Source organism: Brassica oleracea, chromosome C5, assembly GCF_000695525.1.
Source record: "Brassica oleracea var. oleracea cultivar TO1000 chromosome C5, BOL, whole genome shotgun sequence".
Classification (NCBI taxonomy): domain Eukaryota; kingdom Viridiplantae; phylum Streptophyta; class Magnoliopsida; order Brassicales; family Brassicaceae; genus Brassica; species Brassica oleracea.
Window position 1 is genome coordinate 3774062 of NC_027752.1, and position 23144 is coordinate 3797205.

General features: G+C 39.1%; 7 protein-coding genes across 9 annotated transcripts; 2 read left to right on the top strand and 5 right to left on the bottom strand.

Annotated features, from left to right (window-relative positions):
- The first annotated feature begins 438 nt into the window (after positions 1–438).
- LOC106295561 (vesicle-associated protein 1-4) lies at positions 439–1173 on the top strand. The gene has a single exon (XM_013731492.1). The coding sequence runs from the start codon at positions 597–599 to the stop codon at positions 1119–1121; it is 525 nt and encodes a 174-aa protein (XP_013586946.1). The 5' UTR covers positions 439–596; the 3' UTR covers positions 1122–1173.
- LOC106295560 (putative pentatricopeptide repeat-containing protein At1g09680) lies at positions 1104–4521 on the bottom strand. Of its 2 annotated transcripts, none has more exons than XM_013731491.1 (3): positions 2443–4521; positions 1999–2052; positions 1104–1183 (listed from the first exon to the last, which is right to left on the bottom strand). In XM_013731491.1, the coding sequence occupies exon 1, from the start codon at positions 4403–4405 to the stop codon at positions 2498–2500; it is 1908 nt and encodes a 635-aa protein (XP_013586945.1). In that variant the 5' UTR covers positions 4406–4521; the 3' UTR covers positions 1104–1183; positions 1999–2052; positions 2443–2497. The 2 variants fall into 2 exon arrangements, with proteins under 2 accessions (XP_013586945.1, XP_013586944.1); XM_013731490.1 differs by having other exon boundaries at positions 2424–4521.
- Positions 4522–4623: 102 nt separating this feature from the next.
- Positions 4624–5702, bottom strand: LOC106295562 (60S ribosomal protein L21-1). The gene is made up of 2 exons (XM_013731494.1): positions 5408–5702; positions 4624–4991 (listed from the first exon to the last, which is right to left on the bottom strand). The coding sequence occupies exons 1-2, from the start codon at positions 5642–5644 to the stop codon at positions 4734–4736; spliced, it is 495 nt and encodes a 164-aa protein (XP_013586948.1). The 5' UTR covers positions 5645–5702; the 3' UTR covers positions 4624–4733.
- Positions 5703–5959: 257 nt separating this feature from the next.
- Positions 5960–7963, bottom strand: LOC106343834 (double-stranded RNA-binding protein 1-like). Its single transcript, XM_013783161.1, has 3 exons — positions 7820–7963; positions 6955–7217; positions 5960–6675 (listed from the first exon to the last, which is right to left on the bottom strand). Exons 1-3 carry the CDS (start codon positions 7842–7844, stop codon positions 6112–6114), a joined length of 852 nt encoding a protein of 283 aa, XP_013638615.1. The 5' UTR covers positions 7845–7963; the 3' UTR covers positions 5960–6111.
- A 550-nt stretch (positions 7964–8513) lies between these two features.
- On the top strand, positions 8514–11489 carry LOC106343821. The gene is made up of 6 exons (XM_013783146.1): positions 8514–8794; positions 8890–9085; positions 9170–9256; positions 9432–9794; positions 10208–10331; positions 10502–11489. Exons 1-6 carry the CDS (start codon positions 8724–8726, stop codon positions 11356–11358), a joined length of 1698 nt encoding a protein of 565 aa, XP_013638600.1. The 5' UTR covers positions 8514–8723; the 3' UTR covers positions 11359–11489.
- A 62-nt stretch (positions 11490–11551) lies between these two features.
- Positions 11552–14317, bottom strand: LOC106344290 (protein NETWORKED 2B). The gene is made up of 2 exons (XM_013783695.1): positions 14224–14317; positions 11552–14091 (listed from the first exon to the last, which is right to left on the bottom strand). Exons 1-2 carry the CDS (start codon positions 14315–14317, stop codon positions 11552–11554), a joined length of 2634 nt encoding a protein of 877 aa, XP_013639149.1.
- A 1638-nt stretch (positions 14318–15955) lies between these two features.
- On the bottom strand, positions 15956–23021 carry LOC106295257 (probable ubiquitin-like-specific protease 2B). Of its 2 annotated transcripts, none has more exons than XM_013731111.1 (16): positions 22746–23021; positions 22166–22500; positions 22014–22095; positions 21866–21903; positions 21147–21341; positions 20955–21030; positions 20204–20312; positions 19779–19835; positions 19316–19447; positions 18893–19093; positions 18758–18813; positions 18578–18671; positions 18238–18328; positions 18008–18127; positions 16911–17327; positions 15956–16810 (listed from the first exon to the last, which is right to left on the bottom strand). In XM_013731111.1, the coding sequence occupies exons 1-16, from the start codon at positions 22882–22884 to the stop codon at positions 15956–15958; spliced, it is 2997 nt and encodes a 998-aa protein (XP_013586565.1). In that variant the 5' UTR covers positions 22885–23021. The 2 variants fall into 2 exon arrangements, with proteins under 2 accessions (XP_013586565.1, XP_013586564.1); XM_013731110.1 differs by having other exon boundaries at positions 22005–22095.
- Between the last annotated feature and the right edge of the window lie 123 nt (positions 23022–23144).

The window sequence follows — 23144 nt, forward strand, 5'->3', positions numbered from 1 at the left end:
TGAACAATTTTTTTGATAAAAGTTTTGAACGATCATTGACAACTTATTTTTTTAAAAAAATTATAAATTACTAAAACTATTAATCTCACAATGAAAATTTTGTTATCAATAATTTAAATTTTTTTCTATAAAAGATATAAATGATCAAAAAGTTATATGAGTAGAAATCATCATTTAATAGACATTAATATTAAAAATATACTAAAATATATTATCTATGTTAGTATCATTTAAATTTAATTACATATCCTATCAAATATAAAAAAAATATTTTTTGGATTAATAAAATTAATTTATATGTTTGCACCAATTTAATTATATATTTAATAGTTACTGAACTTTAATTATTTAATATATATTAATTATTTTATAATATATAAAAATATTTAATACATAAAATAATTTATATATATAATGTTGATAAACTAGTATTAGTTAAACTTCAAGGATTGCCTATGAGGCTATACATATAACTCCTCCACTAGAAAGCCGAGAAACCATATGCTCTTGGCAACATAAACCTGCAGTAGTGCAGTTGGGTAAACCAGCCAACCTATTCTTCATTGCTCACATCCAAACTACACATCTTAACCAACATGAGAAAGATCAACAGCAAGATCCCAGCAAAGGATACCTTATCTGGTCCCCTCCACAACCATAACGATAACCAAGTTTTCATCAATTTCCGGGGAGAGGAGCTACGCTGCAGCTTCGTGAGCCACCTTGTTGACGCTTTCAAAAGACAACGAATCAACTTCTTCATAGACAAAGATGAACAGAAGGGGAAAGACCGGAGACATCTCTTCGCAAGGATCAAACAGTCGAGGATAGCTCTGACTATATTCTCAAAAAGGTACGCAGAGTCACGCTGGTGCCTGAACGAGCTAGCGAAAATAAAGAAAAGAGCCGATAAACGCAAACTACAGGTGATACCCATCTTCTTCAAGGTGAAAGCGGCATCTGTGAGATACCAAAAGGCTGAGTTCGGTCGCAATTTCTGGAGGTTAGCTAAGACTTCAAGTGGGGAACAAATCAAGAAATGGAAGGAAGCTTTAGAGTCTGTTTCTGACAAAATGGGCTTGTCCTTAGGCGGCAAAAGGTACCTTACTGATCATCCTTAAAATGCTACGGCAATTATAAGGTTTCTTCGTCGTTTTCCCTCATGCCCCTCTGAACCAGTTACCTGCCATGACAAGAAAAGTAAACATGGCTGTTATAACAGAAAAAATAACTGGTCCATCGTGTGAATGCAGCAGTCCAATGTCTGAAGGGCCGTCATAGTTCATATAAATGTAAAGTTGATGTTTGTGCCTTATTTTTACTTAAAATCTCTTAAAGAACCATATTAGAATAACATCTTCACTCATTCAATAACTTTCATCTTTGTGATATCATTTCCTTCAGCGAAACTCTGTATAGACAGACTAAACTACTTTACTTTGCAGCTCCGAGGCGGATTTTATAAAGGAAATTGTTAAAGAGGTCAAAAGAGCTGTCGAGGTTAAGGAAATGAAAGACCATTCCTTCAGTCTTCCCCAAAATAACAGAAGACATTTACCCAGCAGGATCAAAATCCAACCAAAATAATGTATAATGAACAAGTTTGCTTTTTTTTTTTGTTTATTTCCATATATGGTGGCATAATACTAGGGCTTTTGTGTACTACTTTTCAGTCAGTGATCATATGTTTTGTTACTGTAATAAAAATATTTCTATCCAGCGATATAACTCGAGCTTAATTTGAATGTGAATGTTTCCAACTCCTACCCAAAAGACAAAGAAAGGATAATTATAGTCTAATTGAAAGAGAAGGTCAGCTCAGGCCATGTAGTTGTTCACCCATCAACAAACGATAAATAGCAATCTTTTAACAATACTAGTCTCGTCTTGTGACTTGCATATAATAGTCATGAAGGGCTCAAACTAAAGATTCCTAAATTTCAAACTAAAGATAAAATATATGTGAAATAGAAATCAGAGAGCAGGTTCAAATCGTACCCTTATCACAAGGCAGCAAAAGATGAGAGGGCTTCCGTTTTGTCCACACTGTTCCTGCAAAGAAAGAGGACGACCAAAGTAAATGGCAGAGATTGTGGATACAAAAGTACGCCATATAAATTAAGAAGAATCTATATATCAAACTGGGAGCGGAGTTTATGACTTTATGGTGTGGCCATAATGACCTTTTAAAAGTTGTATGTTTCAAAAGATAAACTGGACGCATTAGTTTTTCATGCAGCTCACTACAAATGCATCCCAGATATGTAGAATAAAAAGGATTCAAACATACAAATAAAACACTTAAGACTTCCATCAAAAGGAACAATACCCAGTTCAGAAGATTTAAATAGAGAAATCGCCAGAAAACGTTTAGAAATTGAAATCAAGGAGACAATACAGTCAAAGTTATTTCTGGGTATTACCTATGATGAAGAAAACTACCTCTGGTGATTAATAGAAAAGTTTAGCTCGTATATCCAGGAACAATCTTTGGGTATTATCTGTTTCGGTGTTCTTTTGAAGCTCTATAGAGCTCACTGACTAGTGACTTGTAAGAGGCCAAGTCCGCTACAGTCCCTATCTCAGGTTTCGGTATATAATGCTTCGATGAATTTGCATGTCTATGGTGACCTTCTAATAGAATGTTGAATGTGATGTCGTCCGGAACAACCCCAATATTAAGCATGGCATCTAGCAGCACGTCAGCATTCTTCATCTGTCCCAATTTGCATAATCCATTAAGCAGAACATTATACGTCACAACACTAGGAACGTGCCCATCTCTCTGCATTTCTTTAAGCAATCTGAAACCGGTTTGAACATCACCTTTCTTACAGAATGCATCCATCATCATCGTATAGATGACATCATCTGGCTTCATACCAGCTCGCAGCATCTCCCTCAAACCTCTTTCAGCATCAACCACCCTTCCTTCTTTGCACATTCCACAAATAAGAGCTGAAAACCCCACTCTATCTAGTTCTACCCCATTCTGATCCATTTTCTTCCTTATCTCCAACGCTGCATCTACATCTCCTCCTCTACAAAACCCATCTATAAGAGTTGTGTACGTAACTTTGTCAGGCCTTAGACCTCTGTGGATCATTCCATCAACAACGTTCCTCGCAGCCACCAAATCCCCGTTCTTGCAAAAGCCATTTACCAAAGTATTATACAAAACAATATCAGGCTGCAGACCCCTACTTAACATCTTCTGGTAACTTTCTTTCATCAAGTCAATCCGTCCGTTCCTACTATGACCATGAATCAAAGTAGTGAAAACAACATCATTCGGAATCAACCCTCTCTCACACATCTCATCAAACAACCCATGAGCTCCGTCCATTTTGTTCTCCTTACACAACGCATTAATCAAAGCGCTATATGTGAAAACATCAGCGCGTGTTCTGCCTTTCTCCATACGCTCTTTGAGCCTAAACCCTTCATCCAAGTTTCCGGCTTTACAGTACCCATTAATCAAAGTGTTGAAACTAACAACTGTAGGACGCAAACTCCTTTTGGTAATTTCGTCGAACACCTTCTGCGCATCACACATTTTGCATTCTTTACAAAACTTGTTCATCAAAATATTGAAAACGTAAACATTAGAGGGATACCCAGCATCCAAAATCTCCATATAAAATCCCCAAACGGTCTCGGTTGGATTCACCTTCATCATCCGATCAAGCAAGCTGCCGCAGCCACGAATCGGAACTGTAAACTTATGCTTCCGAGATAGCCTGAAGCATTGAATCGCATCGGGTATGAACCCTGCGTTAGTGTACGCGATCATCAACGCATCAACGAGGAAATCGCTTCCTCTCGTTTCCAACACAGAAATGAAAACGGAGGAAGCTGAGTTTTTCCCTTTCCGAGAGACGACGAGCGCGATGAGCGACTGTGCTTCGTCGAACATCTTGTGGACAGCGAGGAACCGAGCCATGGCGAAGTAGGAGTCGACGGTGAAGCGGAACCCAGGCTGGGAAGAGATGAATTTGAAGAAAGAGAAGATTGAATGGTGAGGGAGGGAGAGAGGGTTGCGGTTGATGAGATCGAGGACGTGACGAGAGCTGAGAGAGGGCAGGAGGTTCCTGATAGAGAGGGATAACGTAAACGGAGAGAGCTCTAGTGACGGATCTCTGTAAGAATCTCTGATGGCGATTGAGAGTTTGACGAGAATTGGATCAACGTCGTCGTCTGCTTGTGGAGGAGGAGAGATAGATTCTGGAGAGTACCATGTCGATAAGAGAGACGATGATGTTCGAGAAAAGGCTTGTGGGTAAGATCGAGAGAGACTGCTTCTTAGAATTTTGATTCGGAACATCTCTTTCTCCGGCGCTGAGTATTTTCGAGATTTTGAATGTAAACACTGTGAGAGTAAACGGAGGAAGATAAACGGCGACATAACCCGGTTTATATAACCGGGATACGGATAAACCGGTCCGCTGCAAATAATGTACAATTCCCCGGTTTAATGTGTTAATATACATTTAACTGTGTAATGATTGGTGGAACAGTGATCTGCAGTGCTAGGCCAAGCTCATGTGGGTCGGGGATGCGTCAGTGACTAAATCTTGAAGATAGTTGGTTGGAGAAAGAACAATTTTAAATTGGCAGACACAATGGTATCAATAACAAAACTCATGCTGTTTAAAATCATCTTCCAGTAGTATTAAGTCGCTACAAACCATATGAAAGAAAGCTCCAAAACACTGGGAGGGAAGAAAGTAGAACTAGTAGCCTCCCTTGAGATCGTTGACGACGTCGTAAGGGATAGGAGTAACAGTCTCCAAGGTCATACCCTCAACCATGAATCCTGGTTTGGGGCCTTTAGGCTGTCTCTTGGTGCTTATTGTCTCGCCTCTGGCTTTGGCTGCGGCCTTGAGCTCATCATTCTTCTTAATCCTCAGCTTGAACTCCTCTGCACACCTGGATTGCTGCACGTGCTCCACACGCACATGAAGCCTCTTCCTAATGATCCTGTTACCAATCTGCAACACACCCACCAAACATATATGTCAATTATGTTACCCACTAAGATAAAATCAATATAAAGAACCGAGTATACTAATGTTTAAAGCCAAAAAGTATATGAATGATGGTGATTAATTTGAGGTCAGCACGGACAAGTAGTCCAAATGATCAGGAATCGAAGTGTTCAGTCAGTGAATGTAACTTATGGGATTGATTTGAAACTGTGAATGTTAATAGAGAAGACTTAAAGCAATCAGTATAGTAGAGAACTAGTTCCAGCACAAAGATCATAAAGCTTAATATAAAAAAATAAAACCTTTCGAGACAAATCACAAAACCTGAGCTAAGTAACTGCACATTTCACCATACAATCAACATGTCTGACTAACTTAGACAGCACAATAAGCTTAAAACAATGTGAGATGTTTCAGACCTGTTTGTTGACTTCGACACCGACGGCTCGCTTGGTAACGTTCCAGACACGACCGGTACGACCGTGGTAGAACTTGTGAGGCATACCCTTGTGGATCGCACCGTTCACCTTCACATCCACGTAATCGCCGACCTTGAAGGTCCTGAGGTAGGTCGACAGTGGGATTGTACCCTTCTTCCTGAACCCCCTCGCGAACAGATCCCTCGTCCTAGCGCGAACTCCATGACCCGCCGGCATTTTTCCTCTTTGGTGGATGCGACAAGTAGAAACCTAAAAATCGCCGAAGACGCAAAAATGAGAGAGGCAATGATTATTATCTCTTCTGAAATTAGGGTTTCTTCTCTAATGGGCCTGTTGTTGGGTCAGAAATTTGGGCTTATTTGATTCAAATGACGATTTCTATTAATTAAAATAAAGCCCCTGTGTTTTTAACTTTTATATGGTTTAGCTACCAAACTAACATTAAATTCAACTTACACCCAACTGTGAGTTCTGAAGCATCATCTCTCTCTCTCAATATGGTGGATTTATAGAGTGAAAGCAGTGTGGTTGTAGAGATGAAGGTCTTCTATTCATGACCAAAGTAGCTTCATGTATCTTAATACTAAAACAAAATAACACTATTGTCATGATCTTGTATAACTAAACAGACCAAAATGGCTTGCATAAACAATTACACTCACAAAGACTCCATCTTGAGACAGTTATGCTTGGCTTGCTTCTGTCTCCACACTAGCAACTACTACTGCCTCCTTAAACCCGTTCATGCATGAAGAAGGTTCCATATTTATCATTGTCTCAGCATTCTCTGGCTGCTCGTTTACACAATGTTCAGTAGGTTGAGGAGGGACGGTACTGTCTTCAAGAAGATCCTTAGCTACTTTGAGCTTTCCTTTCCTAGCCTTCTTCTTGAACTGAGCTCTCCTGGCTTTTGGAGTCTTGATGATGGTTTCTTTCACCGGGCTTGCTACCTCTACTGTCTTCTTCTCGCAAGGAAGTACAGTAAGCTGAGTGCTGTAGTTGTTGGCAAGGTCAATTTTAGATTCTGACTGGATCGCTATAAGCGCTGTTCTTCCAGCGCTTATCTCAGCCTCTTTTTTAGTCTTTGTTGCAGCTCCTGTGTACTTTATGCCACCGATCTCCACAGTACATGTGAACTGTGGAGCTCTCCCGAGAGTCTCGCTCCTTTGGCACTGATAGAGTGGAATCGCGTAGTTCATCTTTTGAGTGTACTCTTGAAGAAGGTTCTTGCATAATCCCATCTCGTGCTGCATTAAGAAGCCATTCAAAAGTTAGCCAAAATGCACATAACAAATAGAAAACCGGCAAAACTCCATTTCTACTCAATTCACCAAGAGGCCTAAACCACAGGTTAACAAGTGGAATCTTTAAACCCTCAAGTCTAGATCATTGGCCAAACAAAGATCTTTAACGCTCAAACTAACTGTAAGTTCTGTTGCTGAGCTGGCAAAGCTTACAATTCATAGGAAAACCGCTAGACTTAACAATCAAAATCAAAAGATAAGAAAGATGAGGTGCTTGCTTACAACAGGTAGTGAAACACATTGGGTTAGGTCACTGGATTTTGCTAATTCCTGGAGAGCAACCTCGGCAGCTGATTGCTCAGCAGCCTTACGGTTGAAGAATCCAGGCAAGGAATCATATCTGACATCATTGACAATCACTGTAGACTGAAAGAGAGGTTTGTGGGAAGGGCCTTCTTTGATAGTCTCGTAGAGAGGCGTTGGTAGCTTGTATCTCTGAGCATATTCCTGCAACCGGCTCTTGAACACATAGCAATTGGAAACACCTGACAAGGAAAAAGCTTCAAATTGAGGAGAAAAGTTCATATAGTCTGGCTAGTAAAGACAGTAGCAGTAAATTCAAACTACAACCCCTATCAGAAAGAGAGAGAGAGAGAAAAAAAACACAAGATGTTATCCATTACAGGTTAAGTTAAAAAGCCACAACAGGGAGGAAGAGAGTGAAGGAGTCTTAAAATTGCAAATGTAAAGGTAATCTATAAAGGTGAGAACTTTCTCCAAGAAACAACAGTCTTCAAAAGCAAATGCAAATCAAGCATAAAGCTGAAGTGATTTGTCAAACAATAACTACTATTATCCGCAAGGGAAGAGACAATTAAACTATATAAATAGCAACGTAGCTTCTATATCATCATCATTATCTCAAAAGGGTAAACTTTGACAATGCATACTCGTATATGCCCAATCAGAGCCTGAAGAATAATTAAGATACTAAGCAGTCTTTTATTCCTTGAGAAGTGGAAGCAAAAAAACAAACCTTCAGGCACTTCTGGAAACTGCGAAATCAGAAAGCTTATTGCCAGAGAGATCTATCTATATGCTTAAATTACAAGAAGAAAGGAATAAAAGCATGAAGAAGAAAATTCACCAGAGGAAACATCATTCGCCGTCATTATTCTCAAGCAGAATGTTAGCTGAAGAGATGCAGAAGAGTCGAGCGAGAAAGGTACAGAGGCACCGCGTGATGCCTCTGTTACAAAAGCCGAGAGAAAGAGAGATGATGTTTTAAGCGCTTAGACAATAAACCCTCCTCCCTTTTAATTCTTCTTACCAATCTTAATTAACTTGTTTAAATAAAATTAAGAAACAAAAAACTGAAGTAAATAGTTTTCAAGTGGGTAATTCCAAAATCAAAAATTATAATATTAATATTATTTAAAATTGTACTCACCTAGTATTAATCAAACAGGTTAAGTAAAATAGTTTTGTAAAACTAATTTTGTGGTCATTTTTTATTATTATATTATCATTCAATTAAAATATTTGTTATACATATATATATATATATAACTTTATAATTAACTTGAGTTTGACTAAAAAATACTATAAACTGATTACTCAATTATTTATTTTAAACAAGTGATAGAGACTAAATTATAATTAAGCCGATAATCCTTTTTTCAACTTTCCTAATCCCTTGTATAATTAATAAGTAGTGGAATTATTAGTCAGTAAGGGCAGGGTCGGGTAGAAGTAGGAAAAAAAAAAAAAAAAGAGTTTCAAAAGGACTTCTTCCGAACGTTTTTCTAAGTGTTTCAAAAAGGAGTTTTAAAAAAAAAAAAAAAAAAAAAAAGCACCTTTGCCACCACACTCGTGCGTTCCACGCGCTTCAACACTCGCGCACATCCTCCTCCTCTCCTCCGATCATCATCGGTTTCCTTCTCCGATCGCCGTGGGAACGATTCGTCCAACTCTTACAGGCTTCCCAAGTCTCTCTGTCTTAGGGTTTTTGGGTGAAATTGATTCCTTTTGTCCTCTCGTTCCAAAGCGGAATGGTTGATAGTAGTAACAAGAGAAGGAAGAGAACCATTAGCGAAGGCGACATCGCCACGCTTTTGCAGAGGTAATTAATGTCTCTCTTCCTTCCTTCCTTCCTCTTACGTCGTTAAAAACAAAGTTTTTTTTTTTTAAATTCGGTTTTGATTTTATATGGAGTAGATATGATGCGGAGACGATACTGAGACTGTTACAAGAGATGGCCTTTTATTCCGATGTCAAGAAGATGGACTGGAATGAGCTCGTGAAGAAGACCACCACTGGGATTACCAATGCTAGGGAGTTTCAGATGCTGTGGAGACACCTTTCATATCGTGATCCTCTTCTTCCCCTGGTGGAAGATGATGCTCAGCCTCTGGTACTTTTTTTTTTTTTTTTTTACTTCTTGTGAATTGGCTCTTTCGTTAAGAGTTTGTAAGTGAGTCTTTTGCTTGTGTTGCAGGACGATGATAGTGACGTGGAGTGCGAGTTGGAAGCTTCTCCAGCAGTCAGCGTTGAAGCATCAGTGGAGGCTGTTGCACATGTCAAAGTAGGAATTGAATATCAGATTTTATATAAAGATTCATTCTTTCATTCCTTAGATATCGTTTACTTGATTTTGCTGCATTTCTCTGGAGAGTCTGTCTCTTCTTGTGGAGTGATTTCATGTTCCTGAAGAGTGATGCCATGTTTTGTAATTGCTTCAACCTTATTTTGCATCTCAGGTGATTGCTGCTTCGTATGTGCCAAGGGAGTCCGATATCCTCCACGAATCAACATCTGAGGCTCCCTTGACAATAAACATACCTTATGCTCTCCCTGAGGGAACTCGGGAGTCTCCTTGGTCGTCAAGAGGGATGAATATCACCTTTCCTGTTTGTCTTCAGAAAGCTACATCTACCGAGGGGATTAATGGAAATGTTTCAGCTAGTACTAGCATGGCTTCACAACGGAAGACGAGGCAGAAATGGTCTGCCGAGGAGGATGCCGACCTGATTGCCGCTGTGAAGCGGTTTGGTGAAGGCAACTGGGCTCATATTGCTAGAGGAGAGTTTAGAGGAAGGAGAACCGCCTCCCAACTCTCTCAGGTAGTGATTTAAACTTATCTATTATTATATTCTGTTGAGGATAAATGGACCATCCCTTGTTTTAGTTCTTAGATGTGGCTGTATACAGACTACAGGACCACTATGGTAATCACTCTAGAAACAAATCTGTTGTCATCTAGTATGGTATGGATGTGGGGGTCTCTCCCCCCATTTTTCCGGGTTCAAATCCCGGCAACAGATTCCATTGGATGATGCGTTTATATTCGCTTGGCAATCATAGAAGCTAGCTGCTAAGGCAATGTGTTATGATATTTTTATCCATGTTTACATTTTTGTGGATATAGTCCATGTCAAAAAAAATTGATTGTCAAGTTGGAAGATGATATGATGTTTAGCATGTGTTATTCTTTTGACCTTTATTGATGGTATCAGACTGACTATTTTATTTGCAGAGGTGGCCGCATCTAAGAAGAAGGTATGATACTTCGACCTCTGCTAGCCAATCGCAGATAGCTGTTAACCATGCGTTATCTTTGGCTCTGGGAAATCGACCCCCTTCAAAAAAAGTTGCAGTAGGTAAAAGAAGCTGAAATTTTTTTTTTTTTCCCGCTAGTTCTAGTATCTTATTATATAACGGAAGAGGCTTTAGTTTGGTTACCACTGGCTCTGATATTGTCTAAGTCAAAAAGTAGCTTACCGGTTTAACATGGGTGGGGTTTTGTTTTCTTTGTTTTGTACCATCACAGGAACTCAAGGCAGTGGAGGCCGTCCTTCTCAAGGCCAACAACAGTCCAAACCAGTTGCTGTTCAAACATTGTCTCGGGCAGCAACAACAGTTTCAGCTTCAAAATCTCGAGTTGTTAATAAAACAACGGCAAGGTCCACTTCCAGATCGGATTTAATGGTAACAGCTAATTCAGCTGCTGCTGCAGCATGCATTGGTGGCGTAATGGCTGCTGCATCAGTACCAAAGGTCGAATCTGTAAAAAATGCTCCTACAGCCAGTATGCCTCGTCCCCCAGGTAGCCTCGTTGAGCCAGGAAAGACTGTTTCCCCTTTTAGTATTACTAAAGCTGTTGGACCTGCGAATACACCGCCTCTAGCTAATGGAAACTTGAAATCTGTGACGCCTTCACCATCTTCTATCAAATCTCCTCTCATGGGTTCTCCTTCAGAAGGATCTACTGCATCGAAGATCGTCTCCAATCAAGGAGTTTTTTCAGCCTCGGTCCCAGCAACTGTATTACCTCCAAAGCCAACCGCAGAGACTGTCATTTGCAAACCAGATGGTGGACACAAAGAGCAAGCTAGAGGAGATGGAGCAAGCTCAGTGGTTGCCATCCAGTCAAATAAGATGACCTCAACAAACTCGGAGATTAGCAGGGGAAAGCAGGCTGCTACACACGCTCAGACTGCAGTTCTCGGTGCTGCTAATCAAAGTTTGGTGGATAAAACTGCAGTGCCATCCATCAGTGGAGCTGGTTCTGAATCTAAATCAAAATGTGAAGTAAACAACAAGGTCGGTTCGGTAGTCACAGTGAGTAAAGCATGCGGAAAGCCCCCAGAGGTTGCAACTGTGAGAGGAACAGGACAGGATGTTTAGTTCTTTGACAGAAACATCTTATGCTTTTATTTTGAATTTTTAGTTTTTATTAGGAGACTTTTAAGAAAGATTTTATGTAAAGTAGGCCTTCCCCAGTACATGGTACTAATTAATAATACAAATCTCATACACTTGGAATGTTCAAAGTCTGAATACACATTTAGTTTGCAATCCTCAGCTTCTGTTGACTTGATTAGGGACTCATAGGGAGCTTTTCAGGTGGGACAAGGTAGCTACACTGTTTGTTCAGTGCTGGAGATGGACTTACACAAGCGAAGATTGATGAAGGTTGCTTCTGATGTTTATACTTCTTTAACTTGACACCAAACAAGAATGACCTTAGTGGAATCCTAGGCTTTCTAGGCGATGATGATGATGATGATGAAGTTTTCTTGCTCAGAGATCTTGTAGCTGCCGCATTCGACATCCCAAGACCCTCTTCTAGTTTGCAGACAACTCTCTCCACGTCGATTCTCAGAGTTTGTGCACGCTCAAGTCCACCTTGAAGTTCGTTAGAAACCCTTTTGTTCTCCTGTTTCATGTTGAGTATCTCTCCATGGAACTTTGCAGCCTGGTAACCACTTATCTCTGTATCGTTTACTTTAGTACCACCACCTGACTGAGACGTCATCCTTGAAACTTCGTCTTTGATATTGCAAAGCGTTTCATACCTCCCCTCGAGCTCGTCTCTAAGGACTGCACTATTCTCTAGCCAAAGCTGCAGCTCTGTCCGAATCTCTCTGAGGTGTCTATATATAGGCTTTGCCTCTGATGCATTACTACTGAGTTTAGATAGCTCAGCTTTCAGGTCATGAACTGCTGTTTGGTACTTCTGTATCTGGTGAACAGATGTGCTGAATCTCAACCAGAACTCGATGTTCTCCTCTAGCACCGCATCTATCTCTCCACGCACTTTTTCTTCCACAGTTGGAATCTTATTTCTTGGAGTGTCTTCAGTAACTTCAAACTTCACCTTAACCTCCTCTTCCTTTGCTCTTTGTGGTGTTCCCTTCACCTCTCCTCCTTGCTGATGATGTGGCGCCATGGAGATTGAAGAGTTAGAGCTATGAGAAACACTCATACTTTGTGCAGAATCCTTTCCAGGCGTTGCAGGTTTCTGACGTAAGAAATGAAACTCAGAATCTTCGCAAGAAACAGCATTCTTGAGCTCTCTCAGCTGCAATGCTAGCTCAAAGAAGCCGTCACGGTTCTTCTTCTCAACTTCACTTAACTTTCTCTTTACTTCTCTATAGTCCTTTAACACCGAAGTGTATTCATCTAATAGAACCTTCTCTCTATCCTCCACGCCGTCTTCAGGTAACAACTGCCTCCAGTTTCTCCTCTCCTCATCTTCTTCTCCCTCTGTGCCAAAACAAGTGCTTTCTGTTTCTGAGTCTTTTATCTCTTCTTTCTCTTCTTGCACAGTCTCTTGAATGGCCTCTTTAATCTCATCTTCACTCTTTATCTCTGTGTCTTCTGAGATTGAATCTAAATCCTTAGAAGGATCTTCTTCCATTTTGACTTCCTGTAACTTTCCGGATAAGTGTTTAGCTGTGCCATTAGCATCAACCAAATGCTTTTGAAGATCATTGTTCTGATCTTCTACTCTTTGGAAGAGGTCTCTAACTTTACTCAGCTCATCTTCAAGCGCTGTTATCCTTTTCTTCATATCTATTGAATCTGAAACAAGGCATGCCTTGTCTTCCTCTACACAACGAATATGTTCATGTAACTCATCAGTGTCTGATCTCAATGTCTTCACCAATGCTGTGTGAGATGAAGCTGTTGTCTCCAGAGACACCACTTTCTCCACAAGCTCATCTATCTTCTCTGCAAACTCTTCATTACTCAGATTCTCAGTCAACTCAACCTCTCTTGATTCCTTTTTAGATTCTTGACCTCTCTTAGCCTCTTGGTTTGTTACCATATTAACCATCTCGAACTTGTTCCTCAGTGCTTCAAACCTCTCTGTTGCAGAAACAATCCTTTCCTTCTCAGTTTCTGCATCTTCGGCAAACCGCTTCTGCGTCTCCTCAAGCTTAGCGATAGTCTCTTTACATGAGGTAAGAGCCGTGCTGGCCACAAGCGTCTTGGCTTCACCGTCTTCGATCTCTGCGCCAACTCCAAACTCATCTTGTAAACTAACAACCCTCTTCTGCATCTCTGTAACCTCATCTTCCAAACTCCAGTACCTTTCGTAAGCCTGCTCGTAAGAGCTCCTCACAAACTCCTTCTCTGTCTGAAGCACCAAGATCCCCTTATGGATTTTATCAATCTCCTCTAGTGCCTCTTCTTTGCTCAATCCTGAACTCACCAGTACACAAGAAGATGCTGAACTTTTAATATCGCCAGGTCCTTTTCTCAACATCAGAGATTGGCTCTTGAACTCTTTCTTGGGAATCTCAGGGACCTCTGGTATGTTAGTTCCACCGGGAATGAGATGAAGAGGCTTAGGTGGTTTCTCAGGGTTGTCATCATCATCATCATCATCGTCGTCGTCGAGAGGAAATGGAACATGTTCAGGAAAAGCGGTAGCGATCATGTGGTTGGCACTTTGAAGCTCTGTGGACAAATGATCATAGCGTTCTGCTAAAGCACGGTATGAACGAAACGCTTCCTCAACGAAATTAACAATCTCAGGCCTCTTGCGGTAGTACATCTCGGCCCTTATCGCAAAAGTGTCTCCATCTTCGTTTATGATCTTCAGTGTGTAATGTACCTTCTCCTCCATATCTATAGGAAAGTTGATAATTCAAGAAACAAACTCAATTAGCGTTTATATTACCCATGTTTCTTTGTATGATATGTGAAACGTTACATAGCCAAAGAACATTGTTTACGTGACCATATATATATCTATAATACCTTGAAGATTGTGTTCGAGCCATTTGGATTGTTTTGTACGGATGTGGCTGGCCCACCACCATGAATATGCATTGCTTGCTGCTCTCTGCAACATCGTTTTCGTTTCTAATGATTAAGAAGACAATGAGGAAGGCTCGAACATGGTCTACTCTTTTGTTTTGTTTTGTTCTCTCATTTCCTATGTTAAATTCACTTGTTTATATGGCATTGGAGTTTCTTTCTAGTGGGTTTCAACTAGAAAACCTAAATTTGGAAGATAGTATATTGTTTTCTAATGTTGTTTAAAACTGCAGTGATTATATTACTATAAATATACTTGTCAGTTGAACTGGTTTGTAACTGATGACAAAACTAACACCGATGGTTAGATTGCATTATTGTTATCGACCACCGACTATTGTTATCGACCACGTCGGTGTCCACTAGGGATGTTAATATGGACTCAACCTAACAGGGTTAGCCCTAACCCTGCAAACCCATTTGTAACCCTAACCCTCATTTTTTAAACAAGATTTAAATAGGGTTGGCCCTAATAGAACCAGGGTTTAAATTCTAACCCTTTTATTTTGATTCACACAACTATTATACAATATTTAATAATGTTTTTCATCAAAAAAAAACTTAAAGTCGAGTTTTCTCGCCAAAAACTGAACAACGAAATTTTCCGTCGAAACCGCAAAATCGAGTTTTCAACTAAAACAACAAAATCGAGTTTTCTCTTCAAACTCGATATTGCGGTTTTAGTTTTGGCGGAAAAACTCGATTTTGCGGTTTCGGCGGAAAAACTCGATTTTGTAGTTTTCGGCGGGAAAACCCGATTTGCCGGTTTCGACAGAAAACTCGTTTTTGCTGTTTCGGCGGAAAAACGCGATTTTGTAGTTTTGGCGGGAAAACTCGATTTGCCGGTTTCGGCGGAAAAAACTCGATTTGCCGGTTTCGGCGGGAAAACTCGTTTTTACAGTTTTGGCGGGAAAACTAGATTTTGCGGTTTTGGCGGGAAAACTCGATTTTGCGGTTTTTGCGGTTTTTGCGGGAAAACTCGATTTTACAGTTTTGGCGGGAAAACTTAATTTTGTGGTTTTGGTGGAAAAACTCAAATTAGGTTTTGGCGGAAAAAAACACAATTTTTTTTTTGACGGAAAAACTTTATTCTTAGTTGTGGAGCAAAAACTCGATTTTGCGATTTTGGGAAGAAAACTTTTGATTTTGATGCTCAACAAATTGAAGAAAAGAATCATATCATATCTTAATTTTTCTAGTTTTATCTTTAAAATTTAAGAACAAAAATAAATGAAATATATTTTTCAATTAAATAAGTTAATCCTGGTACCAGCCCTAACCCTTGATTATAATAGGGTTAAAATAGGGTTGGGTTAAAATAGGGCTGAGTTTATAATAAACAAAAGAGAGTTGGACCCTAACCCTGTAGTTAACATCCCTAGTGTCCACCAACAATGTCCCTCATGAAACTAATTGAGTTCATATGTTAACCAAAAATGGAGAATTCACATTCGAGTCGGAAGATTACATTTTCATTCAAGATTCATTACATACGTCTATTTTATATAAATATGTTAACGTTACTCGATATAACCTGAAAAAAAAACCCGATGAAAGACATTTTTGTTTCCTAAAACGTTATAAACATTTCCCAAAATAACTTGAGTTAATGATAAATCCTCCAAAGTATAACCTTCAAAGACCCTAAGACAAGTTATACATATCACAGTCACTATTCCTCCATTTCCTCAGCTTCGTCTGTGGAAGATAGCCTTGGCCGTTTCGCTGCTCGCTTCTCATCTTCTTCCTCCACTGGCTCTTTCTCCTTCTGATCACAGTCATCCCCAACATCTTCATTCGCCTTGACCTCAGTTCCAAGATCTTCAATCGGCTTTTCCTCAATTCCAAGATCTTCACTCGTCAATTCCTTTACTTCAAGTTCTTCATTCAGCTTGTCTGGAGTTCCAAGATGTTCAATCGTCTTGTCCCCAGTTCCACTATCACCACTCGACTTGTCCACTATCCCAAGATCTTCACTCGGCTTATCCTCAGTTTCAAGATCATCAATCCTCTTGTCCCCAGTTTCAAGAGCATCACTCGACTTGTCCCCAGTTTCAAGATCATCACTCGTCTTGTCCCCAGTTTCAAGATCATCACTCGTCTTGTCACCAATTCCAAGATCATTCTCAAATTGCTTCGCCTCGTCTCTGTCATCTTGACTCGACACAACCACAAGCTCGTCGTGAGTAGATGCGAGCTCTTCATTCTCGGTGTTGTGGTCAGTGCTAGGACCCAGGGTTACAGAAAATAAAGAGACAGCCTCTCTTGGTGGACTCTCGCCGGTTTCTTCTTCATACAAACTTTCCATTGGGATTGGGAAGTCTTCAATGATACAAATATCTTCTGAATCACTAGAACTACTTTTTGAGGTTTCAGATAACGAATCAGCTTCACTTTCCTTCTGCACCGGCATCATACTGAGGTTCCATGGAGATTCTCTCGGAGGTGCAGTTCCAGTGATGCGTTGAAAGTTTCCCTCTCCAGAGTTCAGACACATAAACTGTTCACCAGTCTCCATATCTACTTGCTGCCCAAAACAGAGGCAAATAAGAAAATTAAAATTTATTGTGTCAGATAATCAGGAGATTTGATCTTTAGCTTGCTGAAATTCTGTAATTCTGTAGTACCTCTGTTGCCGATGAGTTGTTACCCAGATGATAAAATGAAGATGGTTCCTCGAATGTTTGTTGTAGTTGTCCAAGTAATGATCCTGTGTTGTTGGCTCCTGAATCGAATAAATCCCTCAGAACCATACCGGAATCATCAACAGCTTGCATGTTCCTCATGGAAGATCTTTCAAGCAAAGTCATTTCAATTCCCTGGTCGTCTTGCGTCTGTGTCATACTCCCATTACGATCTACACCCCCTCTCCCAGAGAGAACCTCGATTCCCGTATTGTTATTAAGGGGCATTTGACTTTTGCACGACTGGTTCTGTTCACTATTAACTTCCCGTGAACGGTTTTCAAGGAGTTCGAAAATTAACTTCTCAATTAGAGTACGCTTCAATGAGGCCTCGGCAGGAGGGAACCAGTTCAAATAGAGCTGGAAAACCAGAGAAAAAATATTATCAGCAGATCAAGAGACTGAAGAATACAGAGCCAGCTGCTCCTAGTTCAACTCCATTTAAAAACTACTCCCTCCGTTCCATGAAGATAGACTTTTTAGAAAAAAAATTTGTTTCAAAAAAATGTATTTTTTGTGTTTTCTACGAAAAAATTGTAAACTTCAAGAAAATTAATTGACTTTATTGAATTACTATTGGTTAAAAGTTATTGAAAACTGAAAATTACAGAAAACGATATATTTATATGTTTCGATCTTTGGATCCAATTCATGATATCAGGAAGCAAGCAGAGGAGTCTATCCTGATAACTGGGTTGCAAATAGACAACTACACAGAAAAATCAGATAACACAACTGGCCAACATAATTTCAGAGTAACCAATAGCAAGAAACCTGATTATTCGTACAAGCGTCTGTGAAATGATTGCGGGTGAAAAGATTCAGTTTGGCAAAGCTTATTATTCAACAGTGAAAAAATGAAAAACTATAACCAAAGGTGTGAAGCAGAACTGATCTGTTCAAGCACTCAACATCATATTATAAGAAAACTGGAACTCTTGGGGGCTCGTAGCATATATCACTAAAGCCCCGCAGCAAGTATTTACCCTTCTATGACCTATAGTAATATACATGAGGTAAAAATTAGAGAATAAACTTACAAAGTTGGAAGCATTATATATCTTGAAAGGACTAAAATTCTGGGGAGCTTCAGCAAGAAATAGCTCCAGATAGTGCAGCAGAAAGAGGCCACAGTCATATGAGTTTTCTTGCTGTGGCAGCTGAAATAGAAAGAGGAAATCAGAAATCACATAAACTATCATTAACAGCTGCAAAAAAAAAATATATAAAAGGGCCTAGAGGAAAAAGATTTAAAGACTAGAGGCCAGACCTCAAGTGAAACAAAACGCAAATCCATGAATCTGGAAGAAATATCATCTGATGTCTCCTTATGCCTCTCCTTCCATTCCTCGCACAAGTAACTAAAATGAGCAAAATGTTGTTATTAACAACTTGCACTACCCAGCTTAAAACTTGAGCATTAATATAGTTCCACACATAATTCAAAAGTATCAGAGCATGGAGCTACAGCATATTCTTCAACGTAGAGTATTAGAGTATTAGGAAAATATATTATCATCTCGTTGGGCAAGTGAGAAACGTAAATAGATTACGTACATGCAATGCTTAGAAGACGAAACTGAAATATGGCTGTGAGGCAGCTAACATACCTTTGGACTAGATTCTTAAGCCCAGCATGACTCCCTTTTATAGAATCCATATGTAATATGCACGGTACTTTTGTGGAGTCATCGAAGTCCAAATCTGCAAAATATACAACATATAATATAATTAAGTGAATAATCATGAGTTCATGACTTTGTAATAAATAGAGTATCATGTGAAATTACCTGTACAGTTAGCCACTTCACCAGGATGACATATGATTATCAAACTCCAGTGAAGACTGTCATTAGCATTTAACACTGTCAGATTTGAACTCAATACAAATCTAACATAATAGAAGGGCCATAAATTTTTCATACTTAAAGTTCACCGGCACAAAAATGTAGTCCTTCCCAAACATGTCCACCTTCCTTGTCCATTTCCGGACGCGTAGAAAAGCAGCCTTTCCATCAGCTATACTCGATGGATCTTTGTCGAGATCAGCAAGTTTACGGAAGAAAAAGCTGTTGAAGAAATGGAGTCTCTGTCTTTCCTCCGGTTGAATTTGATTCTTCAAATAACTGTGAATAATTGAAAAGTACACAAAACGGCAGATGTGATTTGTTAATATCCAAGTTAAACAAGGTTGGCATCACAAGAAAATTTCAATATGACTACAAGAACTGCATAAGTGAAATTGTGAATTATGCTGAGACCATCAACCAAGTGAGAGATACTACAACGCATGGCAGAGTCTATACTATGTCAACATTCCATCAGAGAAATTAAGTTTAAGAACTTACTTAATATAGAAGTCAATGATTGTGTCATTTACAAATGTCTCTGGCTGCAAGAGCTCAACATCCCTTTTGCAAATGGAAACAGCATCTGGATCTCCCTTTGGATAGATAACTTCGTCAAATGGTTCATCAAAGCTGAAAGGACAGTATAAAACTCGCAACTCAATATGAAATGTCTCATCTGTCACTCATTTCTTTCGGATGCTTAAACTGCCCCATTACTTTTATTCACAAACTTGCTGATTACTAAAACTAAGTCTCAATCCTTCTAAGAAAAAACATATATTGCTAAAACGAATTCTGCTCAAGATGAAATGACAGTAATATACATTTTCAGTACTCTACTTTAGAGAGCCATAGAATATAAGTCCTGACGTACTTCAGAAATTTGTACCCCAAAAGCAGAAGAGAAGACAACATCTGATTTCAAAAGGACACAAGTATAGGTCCTATAGAACACTCTTACCGTGGAAAATAACGCTTCTGTTGATGCAAGTTTTCCCCTGATACTTCCACGTCATCACTAGAATAAAGAAACACTTATGGGATGATTTGGAACAATAAGTCACAAAAAGTGCTCAGTGTGTAACTAAAACCAAATATGAGCCAAGTGCCCCTCTTCTATTATTTGGTCCAGTTTTCCCTCAGTGAGCCTGAAGTATTTTCTTTTATATGCAGTTTGCTTTTGACTAAAGGTTTTGTTTACTTTAAACTTAACAGACTTGAGTCTACTTTCGTGACTAGATTGAACTAAGAGTTTAAAATTTTTCTGAGCTCAATAATTCAGTAAATAATCTTTCTCATCATCAGAGCATGCAATAAATTTTTCGGAATCTAAGTGGGCAGAAAAATGTGTTTTCCAATTATAGTTCCCTAATGTTAGAAGCTTACTCGAGGTCAGCGCTCCATACAGCCGGGTATTTCACATGCAGCAAGTTGATTTGTCGTTGTTTCTCAGGCCAATTGTGTTCTTTAACTGCAAACTTTAACTCCTCAATATCTGGAAACCATAAGAAGCAATATAAGAAGTTAGAAGAGGGATCCCCTAGGGTTGAAAAGAGCTGGGGTTTAGAAAGCCACTTTACATTTTTTTGACGGTGATAAAAATTAAATAAACATTTCTCTTATGACTCTTGGTTATCATAAACAAGAACATATAGGACGCGGGTCTACATCCACTCGCAGTTCGACAGATAAAATAATATGCTACTTTGGCTCAGTTTGAAGAATTGCACGTAATATCTCACTAAATTATCAGATTGAAGAATTGCATGTAATACCTATTTCTGCTAAATAGAACCAACATCAAACTGAAAGCATGAAATAGTAGTATCATATTTATAGTTCTTTCCCAATATACGATTATATAGCCTGTCTAAATTCTTTAAAGGCTCAACCCAGACCATATGCATCGAGAAATAAGAGGCCTTGGCGAAAAAGATTCAGTAACATGTGACAGAGAAATTTTTTTAGTTAGACACCATATAGAACTTCAATGACACTAATTTTCAAATAATATACAGAATCAGGTGCCTAAGATGACTAGACATTAAATTGTATTGGTATGGTTACAACAAGATAACTTGATGCAGGAAAGGTTTTGTGATAAGCTGTATGGCGTATATAAAATAACTGAGAATACCTGTGGTCTGTTGCATATCTTCCTGGCATTTTTCATCCTTTAATACAACTCGAATTCTGAGAATGATCAGTCCAACCTATTATAATGATCAGTAAAAATTGTAAATTTGATAGACGTTCATAAATTCAAAATAGAAAATGAGCCCATAAAGTATCCTTCAAACTGGAAGCACAACATAAATGAGAAACTCACATTTTGGTACCAATTGTACTGAATACTAACTATGTCTTCAACTCCAAATTCACATTTTGGCCCGTCTTCATTATTTTCAAGGTAACTCTTTATTTTGATGCCATTGCATGAAAAGATTACCAGAGATGCAGCACAAGGCATATCCTTAAGTACAACATACTCTGGAATCATGATAACAGTCGTGCTTCTGTCAATCTGCAAAATGGAAAGCGTCACTTGACAATCTGTAAATCTTACTTTGAACATTCAAGCACTATTAAAAATATCCTTAATTAATAAAAAAATAACCAGATGTATAATCTATCAACCAGCCCCATCAGAAACGTTGCAAAGAAAAATAACAATATTCCAGATCCTATATAATCGTTGGCATGAAATCTAAGCTCACAAACAATAAAGTGAAAATATTTTAAGACCTGAAGTAAAGAAAGGTCAGATATAAACCACAATCTGAGTTATCAACGAACAAAGATGCAAAAATCATAGAACCATGCGTAAAGAGATTCGTAACCAGGCTGGAGAATAACGCGGTAAAACAAGTAAAACTCAAATCACAAAAAAAAAAAAAAATTACACAAAGTAGTATCATGTCATATAGGGGTTGAACGAAGCAAAAGAATCAATTTTATCTTTCTGCAACCACAGAAGATGGACTTCAGGCTTAAACACTTCTAGCAGAAGTTTCAAAGCGATTGGCCGAGAAACAAGAAACTCATTACCTTTTCAATATCATCCGAGCAACGTTCATCCACCCAATCTGTAAGCGCATACAACATTGAAATCAGCATCCCGTTAGACGAAGGAGGGCATCAAAGAATACATATAAGGAAATATAATGAAAAAGCCTGTAACATGTACCTTCATCACCTTCCGAATCAGAAGCATCACTCAATGCGGATCGATCACTCAAACTTTCATCAATAGCTGACATCATATCAGTTTGCTCCTCCTGCAAATGTGAATACGTTTAAAATACAATCTCCCACACAAAAAAAGCAATAAAAGATAGATTTACATACACTGGACGAAGAATCCGAAAGGGGCGAGTCCAGCTGGGGTTGACTATAAGACGAAGTTTCGGCGTAGAAACTTTTCGCGCTTGGCTGGCAAGAGTAACTTCCCCGTCCGTGATCTACATCTGTTTCTTTAACATGGTCTTCAGTATTCAAACCAAACATCAATCCCTGATTATCATGATCCACATCTGTCTCCATCAAATGATCTCTGGTGGACTCCTCAGCTTCTGTTACTAAAGCAGGAGCATCTTCACAATGACCATCGACTACAGAAGTAGCAGCCTCTGCACAGCTTGCACCTTCCAGCTCTTCTTTCTGAGCAGATTTGTCTTGGCAAACTGAAAGCATTTAAACAAGTTCATAAGCATTCATATATGATACAAATACATATAAATACATACACAACCAAACTGAGGCATAGTGCAAATCATCATATTGCATTTAGCATCAAGTGTTCGTTCTATTGTACACTAGATTGCGAAAAATTGAGATAGTTCAAATCATTCTCAGGTTAGTTTAACTCGTCTCAACTAGGGAGAGAAAATCTATATCACTTTACGGAAGAAGGAGAGGAAAAACTTACCGCTTTGGACTCGTTGGCGTTGAAGAACCGGAGAAATGGACGGGCTAGGGTTTGTGAATTTTTCCAGCAACTTTCCAGAAGCGGACTCGGCGAGCTCGTCCTCTTCGTTGAAATCGAAGACTTCGAGACCTTTCTTCATCGCTACGAGGAAGCCTCTCCGGGGGGAAACAGAGAATCCAAGCCGGAGATCGGAGATTTGCGATCGGAAATCGAAGGGTCGAGTGAGAGAGAGAGAGAAACGCCAAAACGAAACAAGTCAAACAACGAATGCCACCGCGTCTGTACTCCACGCGCGTATGTAACTTTAAACCGTTTATTAAAAATAATCCAGCCTACGAAATTACATATATACCCTTAGTCTTCGCAGTGAGCTCGTTTAAAAACAAAAAAAAAAAAAAG

Excerpts from the sequence above, each read along its gene's own strand:
- LOC106295561 (XM_013731492.1), top strand. The coding sequence starts at position 597 with ATGAGAAAGATCAACAGCAAGATCCCAGCAAAGGATACCTTATCTGGT.
- LOC106295560 (XM_013731491.1), bottom strand. The coding sequence starts at position 4,405 with ATGTCGCCGTTTATCTTCCTCCGTTTACTCTCACAGTGTTTACATTCA.
- LOC106295562 (XM_013731494.1), bottom strand. The coding sequence starts at position 5,644 with ATGCCGGCGGGTCATGGAGTTCGCGCTAGGACGAGGGATCTGTTCGCG. Across the intron at positions 4,992-5,407 it reads GTGTCGAAGTCAACAAACAG|ATTGGTAACAGGATCATTAG; the intron begins GTCTGAAACATC and ends GGTGTGTTGCAG.
- LOC106343834 (XM_013783161.1), bottom strand. The coding sequence starts at position 7,844 with ATGACGGCGAATGATGTTTCCTCTG. Across the intron at positions 7,218-7,819 it reads GGCGAATGATGTTTCCTCTG|GTGTTTCCAATTGCTATGTG; the intron begins GTGAATTTTCTT and ends TTTCCTTGTCAG. Across the intron at positions 6,676-6,954 it reads AATGTGTTTCACTACCTGTT|CACGAGATGGGATTATGCAA; the intron begins GTAAGCAAGCAC and ends TTCTTAATGCAG.
- LOC106343821 (XM_013783146.1), top strand. The coding sequence starts at position 8,724 with ATGGTTGATAGTAGTAACAAGAGAAGGAAGAGAACCATTAGCGAAGGC. Across the intron at positions 8,795-8,889 it reads ATCGCCACGCTTTTGCAGAG|ATATGATGCGGAGACGATAC; the intron begins GTAATTAATGTC and ends TATATGGAGTAG. Across the intron at positions 9,086-9,169 it reads AAGATGATGCTCAGCCTCTG|GACGATGATAGTGACGTGGA; the intron begins GTACTTTTTTTT and ends CTTGTGTTGCAG.
- LOC106344290 (XM_013783695.1), bottom strand. The coding sequence starts at position 14,317 with ATGTTGCAGAGAGCAGCAAGCAATGCATATTCATGGTGGTGGGCCAGC. Across the intron at positions 14,092-14,223 it reads GCTCGAACACAATCTTCAAG|ATATGGAGGAGAAGGTACAT; the intron begins GTATTATAGATA and ends ACTTTCCTATAG.
- LOC106295257 (XM_013731110.1), bottom strand. The coding sequence starts at position 22,884 with ATGAAGAAAGGTCTCGAAGTCTTCGATTTCAACGAAGAGGACGAGCTC. Across the intron at positions 21,031-21,146 it reads AGTACAATTGGTACCAAAAT|GTTGGACTGATCATTCTCAG; the intron begins GTGAGTTTCTCA and ends TCATTATAATAG. Across the intron at positions 18,329-18,577 it reads CTTAAGAATCTAGTCCAAAG|TTACTTGTGCGAGGAATGGA; the intron begins GTATGTTAGCTG and ends TGCTCATTTTAG.